At 35.5% G+C, this 20,198-nt stretch overlaps 5 protein-coding genes across 5 annotated transcripts; 2 read left to right on the top strand and 3 right to left on the bottom strand.

The window, feature by feature from the left end:
• Positions 1-2,507: 2,507 nt before the first annotated feature.
• On the bottom strand, positions 2,508-4,448 carry LOC104788795 (putative glucan endo-1,3-beta-glucosidase A6). The gene is made up of 3 exons (XM_010514580.2): positions 4,347-4,448; positions 2,913-4,259; positions 2,508-2,742 (listed from the first exon to the last, which is right to left on the bottom strand). The coding sequence occupies exons 1-3, from the start codon at positions 4,390-4,392 to the stop codon at positions 2,705-2,707; spliced, it is 1,431 nt and encodes a 476-aa protein (XP_010512882.2). The 5' UTR covers positions 4,393-4,448; the 3' UTR covers positions 2,508-2,704.
• A 371-nt stretch (positions 4,449-4,819) lies between these two features.
• On the top strand, positions 4,820-6,686 carry LOC104788786 (uncharacterized protein At4g14100-like). The gene is made up of 3 exons (XM_010514571.3): positions 4,820-5,221; positions 6,161-6,317; positions 6,403-6,686. The coding sequence occupies exons 1-3, from the start codon at positions 4,919-4,921 to the stop codon at positions 6,513-6,515; spliced, it is 573 nt and encodes a 190-aa protein (XP_010512873.1). The 5' UTR covers positions 4,820-4,918; the 3' UTR covers positions 6,516-6,686.
• A 1,596-nt stretch (positions 6,687-8,282) lies between these two features.
• On the bottom strand, positions 8,283-11,697 carry LOC104788775 (receptor-like kinase TMK4). The gene is made up of 2 exons (XM_010514560.3): positions 9,164-11,697; positions 8,283-9,013 (listed from the first exon to the last, which is right to left on the bottom strand). The coding sequence occupies exons 1-2, from the start codon at positions 11,442-11,444 to the stop codon at positions 8,493-8,495; spliced, it is 2,802 nt and encodes a 933-aa protein (XP_010512862.2). The 5' UTR covers positions 11,445-11,697; the 3' UTR covers positions 8,283-8,492.
• A 737-nt stretch (positions 11,698-12,434) lies between these two features.
• LOC104733288 (uncharacterized) lies at positions 12,435-14,733 on the top strand. The gene has a single exon (XM_010452875.2). It carries the CDS (start codon positions 12,520-12,522, stop codon positions 14,731-14,733), a length of 2,214 nt encoding a protein of 737 aa, XP_010451177.2. The 5' UTR covers positions 12,435-12,519.
• Positions 14,734-15,231: 498 nt separating this feature from the next.
• On the bottom strand, positions 15,232-20,190 carry LOC147949788 (uncharacterized). The gene is made up of 7 exons (XM_087456953.1): positions 20,062-20,190; positions 19,179-19,250; positions 18,118-18,977; positions 17,423-18,010; positions 17,016-17,284; positions 16,844-16,925; positions 15,232-16,043 (listed from the first exon to the last, which is right to left on the bottom strand). Exons 3-7 carry the CDS (start codon positions 18,763-18,765, stop codon positions 15,363-15,365), a joined length of 2,268 nt encoding a protein of 755 aa, XP_087313079.1. The 5' UTR covers positions 18,766-18,977; positions 19,179-19,250; positions 20,062-20,190; the 3' UTR covers positions 15,232-15,362.
• Positions 20,191-20,198: the final 8 nt, after the last annotated feature.

Here is a 20,198-nt window from a genome sequence, read left to right as displayed (position 1 = left end):
AATATTGACAAATAATAAAATGAGGATTTAACCTGTGTTAGCACAAATTTAATGATATTTTATTAATTCCAACATGTACTTTTTATAACTCGTTTACTATATAACCATATTATATAGTATTTTAAACTTTTTTAATTTTACATATTCGTAATAATATTTTAAAACTTTATTCGTAATATGTAAATAAATGCAAATCGATGTTTTTCCTTGATTAATAATCAAAACTCACAAGTTTTAGAAAACAAAATGAGAATCAAATTGTTGTTTTCTTTGTTTGCAAAGGATTCAGAGATAAAATATATTCAAAACACAATAGAATGTGTGTTTAAATATATCATAGTTTATATTTCCATATTGATTGATGTATTTTTTTAGTTGGAGTGGGATGTAAAATATTTAGGAAACAAAATCTGATGTAATGTTATTTTTGAAAAAAATTTAGGAATTAACTTTGTAAATAAGTTTTTAAATATGTACAAATAAAAGGGTAGAACCCAAAATATATTTCAAAAATGTATATATAGATTTACAACTTTGATTCTAAAACTACTTGCATGTCATTCATAAATCAGTCTACCAAAAATATGATTCCTATATAATAATTTTGTTTATGATTATTGTCGAGGAACTGTTCAAAAGAGGAATTATAAAAAATATATTTTCCAAAATCACATTCAAAAAAATGTCCCTTTTAATTTTTTATTTAAAATACCACTAAAAATTTGATATTTATTCAAACTATGTGTGTATTTTATAAACATAAACTATCTTTATATTTATGTAAAACTATATATATATATATTAGAAATAGTTTATAACTATTTTTTGAAAATCTTATAAAAATTTGGATTGAGTATTCGAGTATTATTTACTATCCAAAAGTACATTGAAATCTTGTAAATTTTATAAATTTTCAGATTTGATAAAGAATATTTTTTTAATGAATAGATGAATATGATATTTTTAAAAAAGGATATTAAACAAAGTATTTGACTTTGTAATTGAGTGGGGTTGGAGATGCCCTAATATTTATTAACTGTTATTTTCAAGTCTAGAAGGTGAAAATTAAGTACATTTTGTTCCAAAAAAATGCATAAAATAGAATAAAAAAAACTACATAAAATTATCTTTGGCCTCTTCCATAGAAAAAAACTACATAAAGTTATCACATACACCAGTGGTTTTGGAGTATGGACACGCTTGTGCAAGAAAAATAAATGCCCAATTTTTCAAAGTCGATTGATCAAAATCAACTCAGGCTGCTAAAATAATAATAAAGTTAGTAGAATGAATTAAAAAAATTGAAAAAAAAACAAATTAATAACAACTAATATATTGATTTTATATCAAAGTTGTAAATCAATTTACCAAAAATAATAATAAGAGTTGATCATACTTACACTAATATATTGTTTTTTTTGTTATATATTTATTTTACTACTTTGATTTTATAGAACTACTTGTGTCTCTTTCTTTACTCTTTAGTCTTTTCCCTATAAGTTATAAATAAATTAACCAAAAATTATGATGTCCCAAATTTAATGATTTGTTTTATGAATATTTCTGAAGCATTATAAAATCATTTTTTTAATGTGAAATTTTAAATTGTGAGAAGACTACCTAATAGTATTTGTTATTTTCATGTTAGAATTATTATAAAAATAACATGGAAATATAGAAAAGACCCAAACAAGACCAAAAAAAAAGTGTAGCCACTAGCTAGTGCCGTAGTGCGGAACAGATGACTCATATTGTTCGATTCTAGGTAGTTACCTTTTATTTTAAAAACGAAATAAAACATCAAACACGTGTCATTTGAGTCAACTTTTGACTAATATTTGTTGATATTGACTTTGAAATTGGCACTATTTTAAAAAGTTGGATATAAAATTTGAATTTTATAGAGTATAGGTAAAAATTGACACCTAACGTTTGTATAGGTATAACCCTTTTCCCACTACTGGACTTTAATGATTCTTTTGTTTCACAATGCGATGGATCCGTCCGAATCCGATCGTTTGTGGTCATGAACGGATTACAAGAGAGATGAGTCTCCTCTTTGACTTTGTAACGTAAATTGAAACATTGTACTCTTTTTTTTATCTTCCTCTATTATGTGGTAAACAAGAACAATAAAGAAAACTATTGTAGATTGTATATGCTTTAATTTCATTAGACGCTGGGATTTGTTTTTCATATATAAAAATAATTTTAGTAGTCATTTTCTTTGACAAGAGAGACAATAGATTGTGCCCATCAAAAAAAAAAAGATGAGAGAACTTTTTTTGGTTAAAAGAACAAGAATACTATCTTCTTTCTTCATGTTCTTTAGGAAAACGTAAATCAAAAACTTAATTTTTTATGCGACACAGTTTGGCCTATTTCTCGTATAGTAATTGTGAGCAGACCATGTCGTCTTATAAACTTCTCATAATGCTCTTCATAAGACTAATAAACTACTAGGCACTAGATATACGAGACAAGATCAGGGGATTGCAAGCTTCGCATTAAAATATCAGTAACAAAATTTTTTTATAGATTATTCAATCTTTCCCAACAATAGGAAACAAGGATCATAAAAGCTTGGAATAAAAAGTAAATTAACAATAATTATCAAGAATTAGATTGACTTAATACGAAAGATCCAGCTTTTGTTCCTTTCTTCTCCACAACACGCCTAAGTCACACGAGGCAGCCCTCATCATCACAGGGTAACGCTAGGGAACTTGCAACGTTCATTCCCTATAATAAAAATAAGTAGTCATTACAAATAACAAATTAACAAACATAAGAGTATTATTTAATTAGTCAAGAAAAGGCATTGCTCCATATAGAAACTACAATTTGGAATAAAATTGCATTTACGTCTGTTTAGAGTTTTTCTTGTGAGAGACATGTTTAGAGAAACTCACCAGGGTTGGTCGTCGTTTCACGGGCCAAGCCATTAAAGTAGCATTGAGAGCTTTGGTTCCGGAACTGAGCCCAGTATGAGCTAAATGCATAGCTTGCATGCCAAGATACAGAGACCGGCGCGTAACACTCTCTCCCCGGCGCCAACGCTGCACAAGTTTCATTGCTTCTTCCGCAAGCAAAGTTGAGTGCCTGCCCTAACTCTGCCTCGCCTGCCCCATCTACCGCCACACACCACACATTTCCCTTGAACGGAACATTGTTACTCGGTTTAGGCAACTTATCAAAGCTTGAAACCGATCTTGTACCGCTGAAATCTATTTCGTAGATAGGTGTACCGTCATGATCCAAAATTCCCCAATGCCTCTCGGTTCCCGAACCGGGTTTCTGGTTTTCATTGAACAAGGAGAACAGAAACGTCGGTATAGGTGCACCACGCCTAGCTGGTGTACCGAGTGGTGGGTTAGCAGTCATCTTCTTGATCAAATTCCGGTTATATGTCGCGGCATTGAGAATATTGGCACCGGTTTCGTGGATATCACCGGCATTAGGCCACCCGGTTTCAGAAATTGCGAGCCGGACGTCCGGATAACCGAGCTTGGTCATTGCAAAGATAACCGAATCGAGCATCTGGTCTAGAAGATTGGTGTAAACCAAACCGGTTTGAGGATCGGTATAAGTCGAATTCGGTTCGAAAAGAGCGTAATCCAAATGGTTATTAACCGGATCAGTGGACCAAGGGAAGTAAGGGTAAACATCAAGAAAGAAGAAAGAGTTTGTTCCATTGAGAAACTTCAACAACGGTAACATCACCGGAACAGCTATATCTTCCCGGAACGCACCACTCGAGGGAGGAAAACTCGAACGAAGAGCGTCCATGGCTAGAGGAGTCCCGACTTTGATGTTGTGAATCCCACGAGCTCTAAGAGAATTCACAACTTTACGCATGGCAGGGACGAGATTGGCCCATATTTGCTTGTCTTGATCAGAACTGTAGCTGAGGATTTCGTTTCCAACGAGGACGAATCTGATTCGGGTTTGTGGGGAGAAAGGAAGGACGTTGGTGGCAATCCAGTTGTCAGCTGTGGCTTGATCAGCGCCAATTGAAATGATCTGGTCGTTAGGGACCATGATGGTGACGTAAAGATTGGTCTTAGAGAGTAGCTTTAGGGTTTCTGGATCAGCGTCGTAGAGCTTGACGTGGCCAGCTTTAAGGGATTTGATGAGGTTGATTGATTGGTAAGGAGAAGGAAGATTGTTGCCTAATTTCCCATAGTTGATCCCAATCCTGCTTGCAAGTGCTAACACTGTTCTGTTGCTTTGGGAACCAATAGCATAGCAACATGAATCTGTAAAAAAAAAACATTAGACAGTTATATAAAAAGAAAGATTGTGCTTTAAGTAATCTTAATGTATATGTATGTAATGAGACTTACTTGAAATGACAAGAAGAGTCAAGAGGAAGAGAGCAAAACGAGACATTGTATTTTTTTTCTTTTGTTGAAGAGGAGAGTGATTTGGAATGAAGGAGAAGAGACTTTGTTGAGGAGTATTTAAAAGGAGAGATTAATGGATTTGTGTTTAAGGATTAGATATAATCATTCATGCAAGAAAAGCTTTTTGGTTAACTATTACTAATTGTTTCTTGAATTCTCACGGTTCTTTTGGTGTTTCTTTCTATAATTTGTGTCTTAGTTAGTATATAAAAGAAGATTGGTTGGTTTGCTGGTTCAAAGGTTACCAACAACGCTTTGCCCAAATTGTTCACTCGAACTTTGTAAGACTTATTTGCTAATAGTAATGTTAAATTTATATCTCATCAACAAAAATGTTGTTACAACATGAAAAGAAAGAAATATTTAGTTTTTATTTTATTTTTAAAGGCATTTTTTCATCTAATATTTCATAGGATATTCCAGCGTGGAAAGATATCTTCTTAATAAAACGTTACTGTGACCGTAAAAGTGTTATTATCCATCTTGTCTGAAACAAGAACACACCAATCGACATGTACTCTTTCAGACCAATCTACTACTTCCTCATCGTTGTCTTCCTCGTTCAATCAGCCGCCGCTGGTGATGATGAGCCGGTTCCTGCGCCATGGCCGGAGCAGTTTCACGCGTTGATGTTGATGAATAAATCCGGATCCTTGGAAATTGTAGACCTTTGGTACGACTGGGTCAATGGACGTAACTTTAACATCATTCAGAAGCAGCTTGGCAGGCTCAAATATGACCTCGAATGGAACAATGGCACTTCTTTCTATTACTCCCTCGACGAATCCAGAACCTGCCGCACCGTTCATTTCGAGGTTAGAATCCTCTTTAATCTTTATTATCACTTCCTCTGTTTCAGGCACTTTATGTTAGTCTTGTGGTTTTTTTTTGGAGAATTTTCGTGTAATTGACTAATACATTGATCAAATTTGAAGAAAGAAGAAGAAACTTTAAGACCTTGTGAATTTTGATTGTGATAAACTTTAAGAGATTTACACTGTGAATTGCATAATGACCACTCTCTTAGTGTGAATTTCATAATGCATAGTGGCACATATGTGTATTTTCTTGCTGTTTATGTCGATTTTGAGGAGAATTTTGTAGTGTTTTGGCTAGAGAACTACCAAAATATATCACAGTTTGAACTTTGAAGCAAGAAGGCCAACTTTTGGATTCCTGTGAATTTTGTAGTGTTTCGAAATTGAAAAGAAACTTGAAGATCCTGTCCTAAGTTTCTGTCTTGACATTTCATTAAGTTGAGACTTTTTGAAGTTGCCTCTGGTCCTCCTTCATAACTTGGAGAGTATAGCCTACTACTCTTCCTTATTAGATATCAGTGTTTATTGCAAGCAAATGGGTGTTTTTGTGTCAACGTGAGCCCACAGTAATGCTTTGATTTTTTTCTTTGATTGAGAAAAACCTATCTTCATCTGAATATTTACAGTTCACTCAAGTGATGGTCATAATGAGCCACAATGGGAATCTAACTAAAAAATAATGAGGAGGACTTGAGAATATTTTTGGACTAACATTTTTAGAGATCTTAAGACTTTGGATGGGAAAATTTTGCTTATGATAGGAACATAAGGTTTCTCAGAGCATTGTTTTTTGATGATGCACTAAAGTTTATGCAATCGTCATGTAGAGTACAATTTGTAGATCTTCAATGTTTTTACTTTCAGAAACATAAACTGTATTCTAGTAAGTTGCTGAGACTTAGTCTTGGAAATGTGAATTGTCTAACTGGATTCAAGGTTGGAATCTTGAGGCCAAATTGGCTAGATGGAGCAAAGTATATGGGCCAACGACATGTAAATGGGTTTTTATGCAACGTATGGGAGAAGGTTGAGTTCTTATGGTATTATGAGGATGTTGTCACCAAGAGACCTGTACAATGGGTCTTCTATACAGGTTAAATGATTGATACTTTTGACTTTATGAGTCAGTCAACCAGTTTACTTGTCTTGATTAACCAAATTGTGAGAGATAATTGCAGGGAGGGAAGCTCATGTGATGACATTTGAGGTTGGAGCTGTCCTAGAAGACGAGAAATGGCAGGCTCCTGTCTATTGTTTCCACAATGAGAAGAAGAAGAAGCAAAGTGAGTAGTAAAAATTGAGTTTCATTGTACATGTAGAGTTTTGAGCATCTATCAACCGTTCAGTGAGGAAGTCATATAATCAAAAACTTGGTTTTATATTGGGCTTTCACTATTTCTTTTGTAATTACCTTCTTATCTAAGCTAAGGTCTACTAAGCACCTTCTTATTTGGTCCCCAAACGTATCTTACTTGTACTCTTCAACACCCATTTGCCCAAATTCTCTAAAATGTAAATTGTGGTTAGAAAATAATGTAAGACAAATTAGGATAGCAATTAGCAAGGGGACCAAGTAACCATAATAAGTTAAATAGTAGGTCCGACCACATTCAAAAGAGAATCTATGTGATGTCATGACATTAGCATTAACATAAGCATTACCATAGATGATAAAATAAGAGTATCAGAATAGTTTCATCTTTTTCATAACGCGTATCCAAATCCATTAGCTTAATACTAAGCAAATGCGTTTTTAAAATAAGTAAACCAATAGTTTAGCGTTGTGGAATCATTAGGGAGAGGATAAAGTCAAGAGACCAAATTACCAATGCACATGTGAATAGGTTCCTAAACATATATTAATTTAGACAGAAGACAGAACACAAAAAGGTTAGTTAGCCTTTGAACTTTCTGTCTTCTAATAAATAATTCAGATGTCCATTTTTTTTATTTTAGAAAAAGAAGCGTATATGAGTAGTGATATAGACATTTTAGAATTAAACATCTCAATCTTTTAGCTGTTTTGCAATTACTTTAGTAATATAACCTATCTTTTCCAAATATATGGCAAAAGTATAAAATGTTCCTTTTTTATAACCTATCTTTTACATGTTTTGCAAATTGCAATTAGAAACCATTTGGAATGTCGAGTAAAGATGAAAAGACAAATACTGTATGAAAAAAAAAACCTTAACACATAAACTGGGGTTTAAGGTTTAAAGTTAAAAAAAAAAAAAAAAATCTCCATCTTTTAGTATTATAAAAAAGAAACCATATAGAAATCGAACTTTTATTCCTTTTTTTTATAAAGAAAATTAAAGATAATGGGGAATATAGTAACATACTTCTTTCTCTTCTTATTCACTTTTAAAGTTGGATCTTTGCTTTTGACATTCTTTTTATCGTCACCCCATCATATGCTTCACCTAATGTTGTTGTCTCCAAATCAATTTCCAGCCCCGGTATGTGCTCTCTTTTCCCATCACTTATTTCTTTGTACTTGATTACTTTCTTCCCATTCTAACGTTAAATTGTATGATTACAAAATATACTATCTTTAGACAAAATATTTCAAAGTGCTTCTACTATTAACCTTTATCATATCGCGTTTTATATTAAGCTTCGATTCTAGTAGTATCTACATCAAAAATTAAAGGAAAAGAAGAGGTAGATAAGAATTAGTTAAACCAATTAACCAAATAAGAGATTGTGACTCAACAGTCAACATAACAACAAAAACAAACATCCTAAATATTGTCTCCAAAATTTGAGCCATAAAAGGTGGCAAATAAGTCTTTGGCTTTCTATAGCTCCTCAATTAAACACAGCCTGTAAAAAACTCATCAATGATTACGACGTTTACATTATAAAAAAGTCATATCCGTTTCACGCGGCAAAATTAAACTAACTAAATTAAATAAATAAATTTAAAAAAAAACAGAGACTTTGTTCACAAATTCATAACTAATTACATGATTCCTAGTTATGCACCACAGTTCAAACTTCAAACTAACATTAGTTGTTAAACCTTCTTTTTTCTTTTCTACAAAACCAAAGCTACGTAATACAAGTTTTCCTTAGAAAGAATGAACAAATGCAAAAGCTCAAAGTGGTCAGACGCAAATACAAGATACATATGTGCTTTAGTGCTTACAACATAGTATTACATATAATCATCATATCATTAAAAAAAAAAAGAGAGAAGCCAAAACCAGAACGAAAAAACTTAGTAACACCGATTTAACACAGATCGACACAAAGTTTGGTGTCACCGACCATCAGCTGAATCAAACGTGTTAGGAAAACCAGAGGTCTTTGGAGTAATACTAGTCTGTGTCTGAGAATAAGAGAAGTCTCCATGGAACATTGTCGATGATGATGTTCCTTCGTTTTGCCATCTCTGTAAAGCTTGAGGTAAACTCATGTTCACATCGATCCCGAAACTCTCTTCTTCTTCTTGGCACGACGGTTTCCATTTCTCTACTAGTGGACCTAGCACGTTTACCGCGTGGCCCATGTCTGGTCTTTGTTGAGGTTCTCGGGCTGTGCAGTGTCCTGCAAGCTCAGCAACTCTGTGAATGCTCTCCATTGTTTCCTCGTCGGCCTCTAAGGTTTGGTCGAGCGCCTTGGGGATGTTTTCTTTGTTGATTAGCGTTCTTCTAAACCATGTTACTAGATGAGATCGCTCGTCTGGTAATGAATCATCTAAAGCTCTCCTTCCAGTTAATATTTCCATAAGAACCACTCCAAATGCATACACATCCACTTTCGTCGTTACTCTTCCAGTAGCTGCAACCATATACAGGTATAAGATCAGTATCCAATGCAGATACTATAAGCACAAATAACACAAATGGCAGAATGTATTGCATAGAACCATAACACAGACTAGGCACATTGTGAAATTAACATGAGTAGAGATAAGAATAATGAACTTACCAGCATATTCTGGAGCTAGATAACCAAATGTGCCTGCTAATCTTGTTTCAAGAGAGTATTTCCCATCTGGTGCGTTCTTAACCAGTCCGAAATCAGCAACCTTTGCCCTCATGTCATCTCCTAGAAGGATGTTAGAGGGCTTTAAATCTCTGTGGATGAAGCTTTGCTGCGCCAAACTATGGAGATATTCCACACCTCTTGCCACGTCAAGAGCGATACTCACTCTCTGCTTCCATGTCAGAGGAGAGTATCCGAGTTCACGCCACTCAAACAAATGCTGACCAAGATTTCCCTGTGGCATGTACTCGTAGACAAGCAACCTCTCGTTCCCGTTCACACAGTAACCTAATAAAGCGACCAAGTGTCTATGCCTAACCTTAGTGAGTACCGCTATCTCAGCCTGAAACTCGCTCATTCCTTTATTACCCATTGCTGAACACTCCATCCTCTTGACTGCAGTCTTTGTTCCATCGTGTAATTCCCCAGCGTACACAACACCAAAACCACCTCTTCCCAATATGTTATCCTCACTGAAATTATTTGTAACCTGACGAAGAACCTCCATTGGAATGGTAACACTTCCACTTTCAAGAAGGAAACGATCACTATTGTCACCACTACTAGGACTGTTCAACGCATTGAAATTATTAGCTCCATGTCCATTAGCATATCCACCACTACCACCACCATTAGATATAGCATCACTAACCAAAACCTTCCCAGCCTTCTCAGGATCCGTCCTATTAAACTTCCCATACTTCCTTTTCATAACAAATTTGTAAACCACAAATCCTAAAATGGCAAGAGAAACTAAAACCGCCACAATAACACCAACGATCACCGGAGCCTTACTACCACCATGACCACCAGAAGACCCACCAGGACCACCACTAGTATCAGCACCAGTTCCAGGCGTTGAATCATCTCCACCTTTAGTTCCCAACAGAGAGTTCCCCGGTTTGTAATTAAACTTCACCGAAGCTGGAAACTTCGGTATCTCCCCTTTAAGATTGTTGTTGGAAACATCAATCAACTGCAAACTAGTCATCAACGTCAACTCCTTGGGGATAACACCACTTAAATTATTGTCATTAAGGTAAACACTCTTCAAAGAAGTGAGATTCGCAATCGCCGGAGATATAAAACCATTGAATCCATGTTTCCCAAGATTCAAAGTGATAACATTCTTCCCACCTGAATCACAAGAAACATAAGCCCAACCACTACAAGCATCATCACCTTTCCAAGACTCAGCCAGCATTGGAGGATATCCCAAACCTCCAGCCACAGCTAAAAGCGTCGTCACCTGAGGACTACAGCTCTGTCCTGGTACACTAGTACAGAATACGTTGCCTTTCGTGCTTAATTTAACATCCGGTGGGAAGAAAGGAAAAGGACCTTGCAACTTATTGTTATCAAAAGTAACGTTCTTCAAGCTTTTAAGTGAAAGAAGCGTCGGAGGTACAATCCCGGTTAACTGATTGTCCCGGAGCTGTAGATCGAAGAGATTCTCACTCTTGGAGAGATCTGGGATAGGTCCAGAGAACTGATTCTTCTGAAGCCAAGCTTGTGACAATGACGTCATACTCGAAAGCACTTCGATCGTTCCCGACATACCAGACTGTTGATTGTTGATCCAAAGGTTCTGAATCGAAGATTTCGCGAGCGACGGCGGCAAAACTCCGGTGATGTTGTTGTAAGATAAGCGGAGGTTTTGAAGAGAAGCGAAGGAATCGAAAACGTTAGGCAAAGCTCCGAAGATGTTTGTGCTGTCGAGGTAAATGGTAGTGAGGGAAGTCGAATCAACGAGCTCAGATGGAAAAACCCAAGGAGTAATGTTCTTGCAATCGCTCAAACTCAAGATCTGAAGAGAAGTGAGTCCGGCGAAAGCTCCGGTCTCAACTCCGAGGAAAAAATTCTCGTCTATGTAGATCTCTTGTAGAGAAGAGAGTTTAGCAAACGAAGGGATATTACCGGTGAGTCTATTACGCTGAAGAGCGACGGTTTTGAGCTCGGAGAGAGTCGAGATCTCAGGAGCTATAACGCCGGCGAGAGATTTATCAGCGAGGCTGATTGAAGTGACGCGGTTTGAGGTGCATCTTACGCCGCTCCATTGGCAGAATCCGGATGATGTTGTTGTTGACCAATCTGACGGCGGAGGATTGAATGATTTAGCTAAAGCGAGCATTGCGGATCCGTCGTCGGCGACGGATGTGGTTAGGAATGTGGTGAGGAGGAGGAGGAGGAGGAAGAGAAGATGGAGAGGCGTTGGAGCCTCCATTGGTTTGAAGTGAACACGCGCGGCGCGTTGGAAATGAAGAAGGAAAGAAGGAAGAAGATGATGATGATGAAGGAGGATTTGGTTTAGGGTTTGGTGATTTTTTTTCTTTTCTGTTTTTTTGATTTTTGGAAGAGGAGAGACAGAGAGAGAGAGAAGATGAATGGAAGCAAATGAAGAGTGAGGTGTCAAGACCTATTATAAACCTAACCGTTTAGTCCCCGTCCCGTTCCGTTTCAAAAAATATACTGTTTATATAAAATTCACTAAAAAACAAGGGGAAATTGATTTAAAAGAACATTTTTTCTTCAATTTGTCTCATTATACCTTCTATGCTAAATTTGCCACTATACCTAAATTACCCTTTAAAAAAAATGAAACTAACTTTTAAGCAATTTTAAAATTTCAATCACCTAAAAACAAATTCTACAAATAAGAAAGAGGTTGCCATAAGGTATTTTTGATGAAAATTTGATGTTTTAACATTGAAAAAAAATTATTCTGCAACATTTAGAATACATGTTCTACTAATTGTATATATTCTGAAGATATTAGATTATAAATTCTACATACTGTACATGTTCTAAAAAATGTAGATTACAAATTCTTCGCATTCTACTTGTTCTGAAAACTTTAGAATAAATATATCTTCTAAAACTTTTAGAAGTCGGATTTTGTATGTCTTCTACAGAAATTAGAATATATATTCTACACATAACTCTATATTCTACAAATTTTAGAATTTGTTTTCTTCACTTTATACATATTCTACTGAAGTCAGAATATGAAATCTACATTTTATCATGTGTCCTGCGAAAATTAGAACACTAATTCTACACTTTCCTCTATGTTCTTCATAATTTAGAAAGTATATTCTACAAAACTGAATCCAAAATTTAAGGAAACAAAATATTTACGTAATCCCGAAATTATGCTAATCAAATATATTCTTAAGATTACGTTCTAACATGTTTAGAAAACGTGTTCTGAAAACATTAAACCCCATTTTTAATCGATTTTGTTCAAGTTTTTTCAACATTTTCCAACCTAAATTTCATTCAAGAGTTCATTTTGCAGTATGTTGCAAATCTATGTAACATGTGGTGTATGGAGATGTATCGGCCAAAATGAATGGAGATTTATTATTGATGAAGAAAAACGTGGGAGACTTCTTACTTTTGAAGCCAATTCAACTCTTGAAGAGCTAAAGATGATGGTTTTGGAAGACTATGAAATACAACAAAATATGGTTGATGTGGAATTTAGTTATTTACCCTTTGATCTCAGTGTTGATTCTCCTCCGGTTGTTATGATGAATGATCGCCAAGTGAAAAAATTTGTTGCTTATTGGAAAATGAAGAATAACATACGGTTATGTGTGACGTTTAAAGCCACGGTGAATGATAGAAGCAATATTGATCTGAATAAGGAACCAAGCGATTCAAGTGAGGGAGGCGTTGACGTTCTTCTGCGTGAAAAGCTGCCAAAATTTGTGAGTAAAGCAAAACCGAATGATTCTAACTTCATAACTTCTAAGGACGCTGAAGTTGGTGCTAGATCTATGATGGTTGATTCTATGGTAAAGAAGGGACAATATTTCAAAAGCAAGGAAGCTTTACAGGCAAGTTTAGAAATTTTTGCGATGAAATATAACTTCGATTACAGAGTTACTAAATTTGGTAGAAGATTTTGGTGTATACGCTGTATTGATAATGTTTGCAAATGGCGTGTTCGTGCTGAGTGCTTCGAAGGGTCTACATGTTGGAAAATCAACAAGTATATGGGTAGCCATACTTGTGTTCCTTCAAGGAAAACGAAATTTGGTAGAACACCTTCAGCAAGAACAATCGGGAATCTCATCAAACATAATTATGAAGGTGTCAAGGAGGGACCTAAACCCAATGACATCATTAATATTATGCGTACTGAGAATGGATGTGAGCTAACTTATTCCCAAGCTTGGGAATCTCGTGAGTATGCAATTAACGAAGTAAGAGGAATCCCAGAGAAAAGTTTTGCTAAGATACCTAACTACTTGCACATGCTAAAAGAGGCGAATCCTGGTACGCATACAAATTATGATATTGATTGTGATGGTAGATTCAAGTATCTATTCATTTCATTTGGTCAATCAATAAGAGGGTTCTACAAGAAAATTCGGAAGGTCATTGTAGTTGATGGAACGTTTTTAAAGAACAAGTACAAAGGAGTTCTACTAGTTGCTACAGCCGTAGATGGTAACTCTAATTTGTATCCAATTGCATTTGGGATTGCTGATTCTGAGAATGATGCTTCATGGGAGTGGTTTTTAATGCAGCTTAAGGTTGTTATTGCGGATGACAAAGATTTAGCTTTTGTGTCAGATCGACATATATCTATTGGTAAAATGATTGGAAAAATCTGCCCATTGGCTAAACATGGTATTTGCATCCACCACTTGATAGGTAATGTGGTTACAAATTATAAAGGAAGAGGTGTGGCTGGTCGTCTTGCAAAAGCGTCAAAAGCTTATAGAGTTGCTGAGTTTGATAAACATTTTGCGGAAATTTGCAATATCAGTCCGGCGATTGGAGGTTATCTACAGGAGGCTGATGTGAAAAAATGGGCTAGATGTCATTTTCTTGGATATAGATATGACATAAACACCAACAACCCTGCTGAATCAATAAATTCAGCTTTGAGATCACCGAGAGAGTATCCAATCATTCCTTTGTTAGATAGCATTAGAGAAATGTTAACCCGCTGGTTTTATGAGCGTAGGGCACAAAGTGAGCAGCAGAACGACCCTTTAACCATTGACGTGGAGCAGAAGATTTCTAGAAGAATAGAGAAGGGTAAAAAGTTTAAAACTTATCCTATTTCTCAATTCATATTACAGATTAAAGGTAAAGGAGTAGATTTTATTGTTGATTTGGAGAAGAGGACTTGTTCATGTGGAAAGTTCGACATAGGAAAGCTTCCTTGTAGACATGCCATAAAAGCATGTTTTAGTATTGGGAAAAGTCTGTACCCATATGCTGATGATGTGTTCACTACTGCTGCATGGAGATCATTGTACGAGAAAAACATTAATCCTATAGGTGTTCCTGAAGATGAATGGTGTGTTCCCAAAACTGTTGGTGATGTAAAAATTGTACCACCTGAGACAAGAAGAGGAGCTGGTAGAAGAAGAAAAAGAAGATATGAATCAGTGGAAGACAAGATAAGATCGTCACAAGGAGCGAAGAGGCGTAAGTGTGGCCGTTGTGGTAAAGAAGGCCACAATAGATCGACATGTGAAAACACAATCTAATAATAGGTTTGTTCAGCAACTTTTACACATCATTTCAAATAGTTTCTTTAATTGAACAATGAATATTTTTTTTTTTTCATCTCAGGCTGGCTAAGTGTTAGTTTACATGGAGGTTTAGAAGCATGACATCCCAAATCTTCCAGAATTTATAATGTAGTCTTATGGAGGTTTATAGGTGTTAGCTTACATGGAGGTTTATAATGTTATTGGATTTCTTATGTTTTTTAATCTTCAATTGCTTATGTTTCAAATACACGTTATTGGATTTCTTATGTTTATGGTCAATGTTATTGGATTACTTATGTTTTTTAATCTTCAATTGCTTATGTTTCAAATACACGTTATTGGATTTCTTATGTTTATGGTTAATGTTATTGGATTGTGTGAATTTTAGAAGCATGACACCCCAAGTTATAGAAGATGTGTTTGAAATATTTGTGTGTGCCTCGATGGTGTTGAAAAACAAGATGATAATGCTAATAAGAACCAAATAAATAAGAACAAAATGTGATAAGAAATAAATAAATGATAATGCCAATAAGAACCAAATAAATAAAGAAATGATAATGCTCGTACGAAGACGTGATTTACAATAATAATCGTAGCACAATTAAAAATTTAACTAAGGATCATAATTCTACAATATGAGGCGATGAAGGTGGAGGCTCATATTTTTTCATTCGCTCAATGAACACATGATCAGATGCTGCTTCCCACAAGTCAACTGCAATCTTCGTACGAGCTTCTTTAATGTTGTCATCGTTTATCAAACTCAAATCCAGATTATGCATATGACACTCTATGTATTTAAGTGCATACACTCCGCAATCACAGCATGACTTATTAAGATTTTGTGGCACTGAAGCAAAAATAATAGAATATGGAGACAAATGAAGATATTTATCATAGCTTTTGGTCTGAACTTCCTTCACAAGTCGAGGGATGAGGATTGCAAATGGATCCACATGACTTCTGTGGGTCATACCAGAACAATCAAATACTTCAACAGTTCTTAGGGCAAAATTAATGCACACAGATATCCAATGCTTATTACTGATGTTCACAGGAGCGTAAACTCTGTCGAAGTCTAATGCCCATTTCTTCCCTGTCTTTCCATGATAAGGCAAGTCACCGTTTGCATAACCCAAGATCATAGAATTCCACTTGTGGCCTTTTTTATCTTCTCTAAACTTCAAATATTCGTTTTTGATTTGCATGCTAAATAAACAATTCATGAAGCCAACACGATTTGACTTCAGTCGGCCTAAAGATGTATTCTCCCGAAATATATACATCATAGCATCCATTTCCTGAAAAATATTTCATTGCAAAAAAAAAATTGCAATTAAAAAAAAATATAATAAAGTATTACATAGCGTTACTCCCTCCAAATATTGCAACGTACCGGATGCTGCTTCCCACAAGTCAACTGCAATCTTCGTACGAGCTTCTTTAATGTTGTCATCGTTTATCAAACTCAAATCCAGATTATGCATATGACACTCTATGTATTTAAGTGCATACACTCCACAATCACAGCATGACTTATTAAGATTTTGTGGCATTGAAGCAAAAATAATAGAATATGGAAACAAATGAAGATATTTACCATAGCTTTTGGTCTGAACTTCCTTCACAAGTCGAGGGATGAGGATTGCAAATGGATCCACATGACTTCTGTGGGTCATACCAGAACAATCAAATACTTCAACAGTTCTTAGGGCAAAATTAATGCACACAGATATCCAATGCTTATTACTGATGTTCACAGGAGCGTAAACTCTGTCGAAGTCTAATGCCCATTTCTTCCCTGTCTTTCCATGAGAAGGCAAGTCACCGTTTGCATAACCCAAGATCATAGAATTCCACTTGTGGCCTTTTTTATCTTCTCTAAACTTCAAATATTCGTTTTTGATTTGCATGCTAAATAAACAATTCATGAAGCCAACACGATTTGACTTCAGTCGGCCTAAAGATGTATTCTCCCGAAATATATACATCATAGCATCCATTTCCTGAAAAATATTTCATTGCAAAAAAAAAATTGCAATTAAAAAAAAATATAATAAAGTATTACATAGCGTTACTCCCTCCAAATATTGCAACGTACCGGATTATGAAGCCAAACGTTGCTTGTCATGACTCGCTTTAGTAATTCCTCGTTAACTAAACTTGGACCCAACTGAATCATTCTGCAAATACACAAAAGAAAACACTATGCATAAGCATCGAAAGAGCATAAAACTGTAACAATTATAGTAAAATATAATTGAACAACTTACCCCCTTGTTCTATGCCACTCTGCAAAAGCATCGAATCGATCATCAGAAACGAACACCAAAACAGAATCCATGTCAAATTCACCCGCGTTTGTAGTATTCAATCTCTGTATGTCATCTTTGCACAATACATTTTGTGTAGGATCAAACCCAAGTACATCTGCTTTTTGAGATAGGTGCCCTACTGATTTCTGTAAAAATTCTTGTGTATCCAAATTAAGATCTATTTCACTATGATGAGTGAAAAGATCATCAACTAAAACCGTTTCATCCTGTCCATACAAAAAGTTTAACAAAAATATTTACACTTATTATTACACCCACAAACATACATATCCGATTACATATTCTTTTAGAGTCTTAAAAAAAAACACAAACATACATAACATAGAGATTTAAGTCTTACGTACCACAGATTTACTCTTCTTTTCTGCTGGAATGGATGGTTCATCAACCATGGCTTGAGTGCTTATTGTAATTCCAGCTGAAGTTAAAGTATCCTTCAAGAGTGAGACATCCTTTTCTATTTTTTCCAATCGGCTGTCAACCTTCTTCTCAAAACTCTTGAAACAAGTCTCAAACACACTAATAAAGGACTTCATTTGTTCATCTGTTGCAGCTCGATGTGTTGTTGCTGCTCGCTCATAGAGCAGTTTCTTTTTCCTCCTCTCTGCACCATGATCAGGTTGTCTCTTCCTCTTGCAACCTGATTCTTCATCATTAGCAGCTTGCATACTCTCACCACTCTTTGTTGCACTAGACCCTTGATTTTCTTCACACACCTCACTGCCAACATCATCTTTTAATTGAATATGTTCACCCTCCACATCATCAACTTGTACAGTTCCCCAAATATGGTCTCCAAAATCATTTCCAGAACTGATCTTATCTTTCAAATTATCGACTTCACCATCGCTTGTTTCGTCACGCCATAAAAACTCAATGGAGTCAACAACGTCGAAATCGCCAGTAATAGATATGTATGGATAAACAATATCCTAAAAAAAAAGAAAAAAAAAACAGGTAGGAGTTAAAGATTAAACAATGACATCAACTATTAACAAAAAAAAACATGTGATAAGAGTTGGGTTGGCAAAGAAAGTACCTTCGGTCCAAATGTACTTTCTAGTTGGATGATATCATCATATGATACTTTGGCTGCGCCTTTCCAGTTAGAACATCGAGGAGCTTCTCTAAACTCAGTGATAATCTTTTCTCCCAACAACTTTCCAATGTCTGGAATTGCCTCCATCACCCATATTTGAAATGCATATGAGAAACCATCTAATGCATAGCTATTGATCTTCTTCAAATCTTCTATTTTTTCTATGATAGACTTAGCAAGAATTTTAAAAGCTTTAAGACCCCAAGGATAAGTCCTCACCTTATCAAGATCCATTACCATCTGGATGTATTTGAGTGGAATATACTTTTTCTCATCCTTAGCCATAACCAACCCAGCTATCACAAGAAGATACACCAATCGGATCCTATCTACCTCATTCCATTTGTGAATTACAGGTAAGTGAACATCAACCAAGCTCTTAATGCTAATAGTTGGACCTTTTCTCTTCATCAATTTGCTCCAAAACCCACCATCATCTTTCCAATTCTCTAAATTACAACTAGAATCCGCAGTGCATTTGAGCCCAGTCACAGCATGAAACTCTTGCATTGAAAATCTGAGTGGCTTCCCTCCAAACACAAACCATATCTCTCTTTTTTTCTTTGTAACCAATTGCCTAGACATCATGCTGTGTATCAAACGTCCTGAATACCCTAAACCATTCTCGTAGAGTGCAAAGACATGTGAAAAGACTGGATCATTCTTCACCTTCTCATACTCTTTAGGTAATGCTTGTTTGACTTTGCCCAAGATAGAAATTCGACAGGAATTGTTAATCTTCTTCACTTGTGGCTCAAATCCATCTCTAAACAGTCGTTTAGGAAATTCTGTTTCTATAGCTACACAAAAAAAAATTAAGAAAATAATATTCATTAGTATGATGAACATGATCGATTAGCTATACTAACTGTAAGAAAAAACACAAAAACATGATCGATTAGCTATACTAATTAATTCAGGGCATACCACATAATCTGAGTAAAACATAGAAACCAAAAAAGCAACTTGACTAAAACTACGCATGAAAAGTAAGTAATTACCTCTCTAAGCTGAAGCAGTTGTTCAAGGGTGAACCTCAAAAGCTCACGACCTTCAAACCGTGTGTCTCCTCTCTATAAAACATATACAAGAGTCATTAAACTTCAACCTCAGAATTCAAAGCGACAGATGAAAAAAAAAGATTAGATTTTGAACGAGTGAGCTCAAAACAATAAAATGTATCCAAACTATAAAAATCCAAACTTTATCCATAAACCAATTCAATACCACAAGAACAAATCCAACCATCTCAAAATTTATAGCTCAACTAACTCAAAAGAACGTGGTAACATTGAAAAATCAACAGACAACAAAAGAAAAACAGATGATTTCAATTGATTAGTTATACTAACTATAAGAAAAAAACACAAATTTCAATCGATACATTATCAACTTTGGGGAAAAAAATTTGTCCCACAACAATCAAACACATATAGAAACTATATTGACTATATTGAAACAAATTTCAACCGATACATTATCACATTTGGGGAAAAAATCACATTTGGGGAAAAAAAACACAACCACAACAATCCAAACAAACAATTGCATGCATCGATTGAGAGAGAGAGAGAGAGAGAGAGAGAGAGAGAGAGAGAGAGAGAGAGAGAGAAATCGATTGGGTTCAATCAAAATTTTGGGGAAAATTTTTGAAATAGATTTGGGGAAAACCTCAATTGTGTCGAGAGAGAGAGAGAGAGAGAGAAATCGATTGGGTTCAATCAAAATTTTGGGGAAAATTTTTGAAATAGATTTGGGGAAAACCTCAATTGTGTCGAGAGAGAGAGAGAGAGAGAGAGAGAGAGAGAGAGAGAGAGAGAGAGAGAGAGAGAGAGAGAGAGAGAGAGAGAGAGAGAGAGAGAGAGAGAGAGAGAGAGAAGCTACCGGAGTCGTCGCCAGTGGGAGAAGCTGCCGGAATCGTCGATCCTCGCCGGTGGGAGAAGCTACCGGAGTCGATATCGTTTGAGAGAGAGAGATACTCGCCGGTGGGTATCGAGAGTCGATAATGTCGAGATTTTTTT

This window comes from Camelina sativa, chromosome 1, assembly GCF_030686135.1.
Source record: "Camelina sativa cultivar CO46 ecotype springtype chromosome 1, ASM3068613v1".
NCBI lineage: Eukaryota > Viridiplantae > Streptophyta > Magnoliopsida > Brassicales > Brassicaceae > Camelina > Camelina sativa.
The sequence above is the reverse complement of the archived record's forward strand: the minus strand, read 5'-3'. Positions and strand labels throughout refer to the sequence as shown.

Bases quoted from the DNA above. Each gene is read 5' to 3' on its own strand.
- LOC104788795 (XM_010514580.2), bottom strand. From the start codon at position 4,392: ATGTCTCGTTTTGCTCTCTTCCTCTTGACTCTTCTTGTCATTTCAA. The intron at 4,260-4,346 runs GTAAGTCTCATT...TTTTTTTTACAG, and splicing joins GACTCTTCTTGTCATTTCAA to ATTCATGTTGCTATGCTATT. The intron at 2,743-2,912 runs GTGAGTTTCTCT...TTTTTATTATAG, and splicing joins TGAAACGACGACCAACCCTG to GGAATGAACGTTGCAAGTTC.
- LOC104733288 (XM_010452875.2), top strand. From the start codon at position 12,520: ATGTTGCAAATCTATGTAACATGTGGTGTATGGAGATGTATCGGCCAA.
- LOC104788775 (XM_010514560.3), bottom strand. From the start codon at position 11,444: ATGGAGGCTCCAACGCCTCTCCATCTTCTCTTCCTCCTCCTCCTCCTC. The intron at 9,014-9,163 runs GTAAGTTCATTA...ATATGGTTGCAG, and splicing joins TCTAGCTCCAGAATATGCTG to CTACTGGAAGAGTAACGACG.
- LOC147949788 (XM_087456953.1), bottom strand. From the start codon at position 18,765: ATGATGTCTAGGCAATTGGTTACAAAGAAAAAAAGAGAGATATGGTTT. The intron at 18,011-18,117 runs GTACTTTCTTTG...CTTTTTTTTTAG, and splicing joins AAAGTACATTTGGACCGAAG to GATATTGTTTATCCATACAT. The intron at 16,926-17,015 runs GTAAGTTGTTCA...GTGTATTTGCAG, and splicing joins GAGTGGCATAGAACAAGGGG to AATGATTCAGTTGGGTCCAA.
- LOC104788786 (XM_010514571.3), top strand. From the start codon at position 4,919: ATGTACTCTTTCAGACCAATCTACTACTTCCTCATCGTTGTCTTCCTC. The intron at 5,222-6,160 runs GTTAGAATCCTC...ACTGGATTCAAG, and splicing joins GCCGCACCGTTCATTTCGAG to GTTGGAATCTTGAGGCCAAA. The intron at 6,318-6,402 runs GTTAAATGATTG...AGATAATTGCAG, and splicing joins ACAATGGGTCTTCTATACAG to GGAGGGAAGCTCATGTGATG.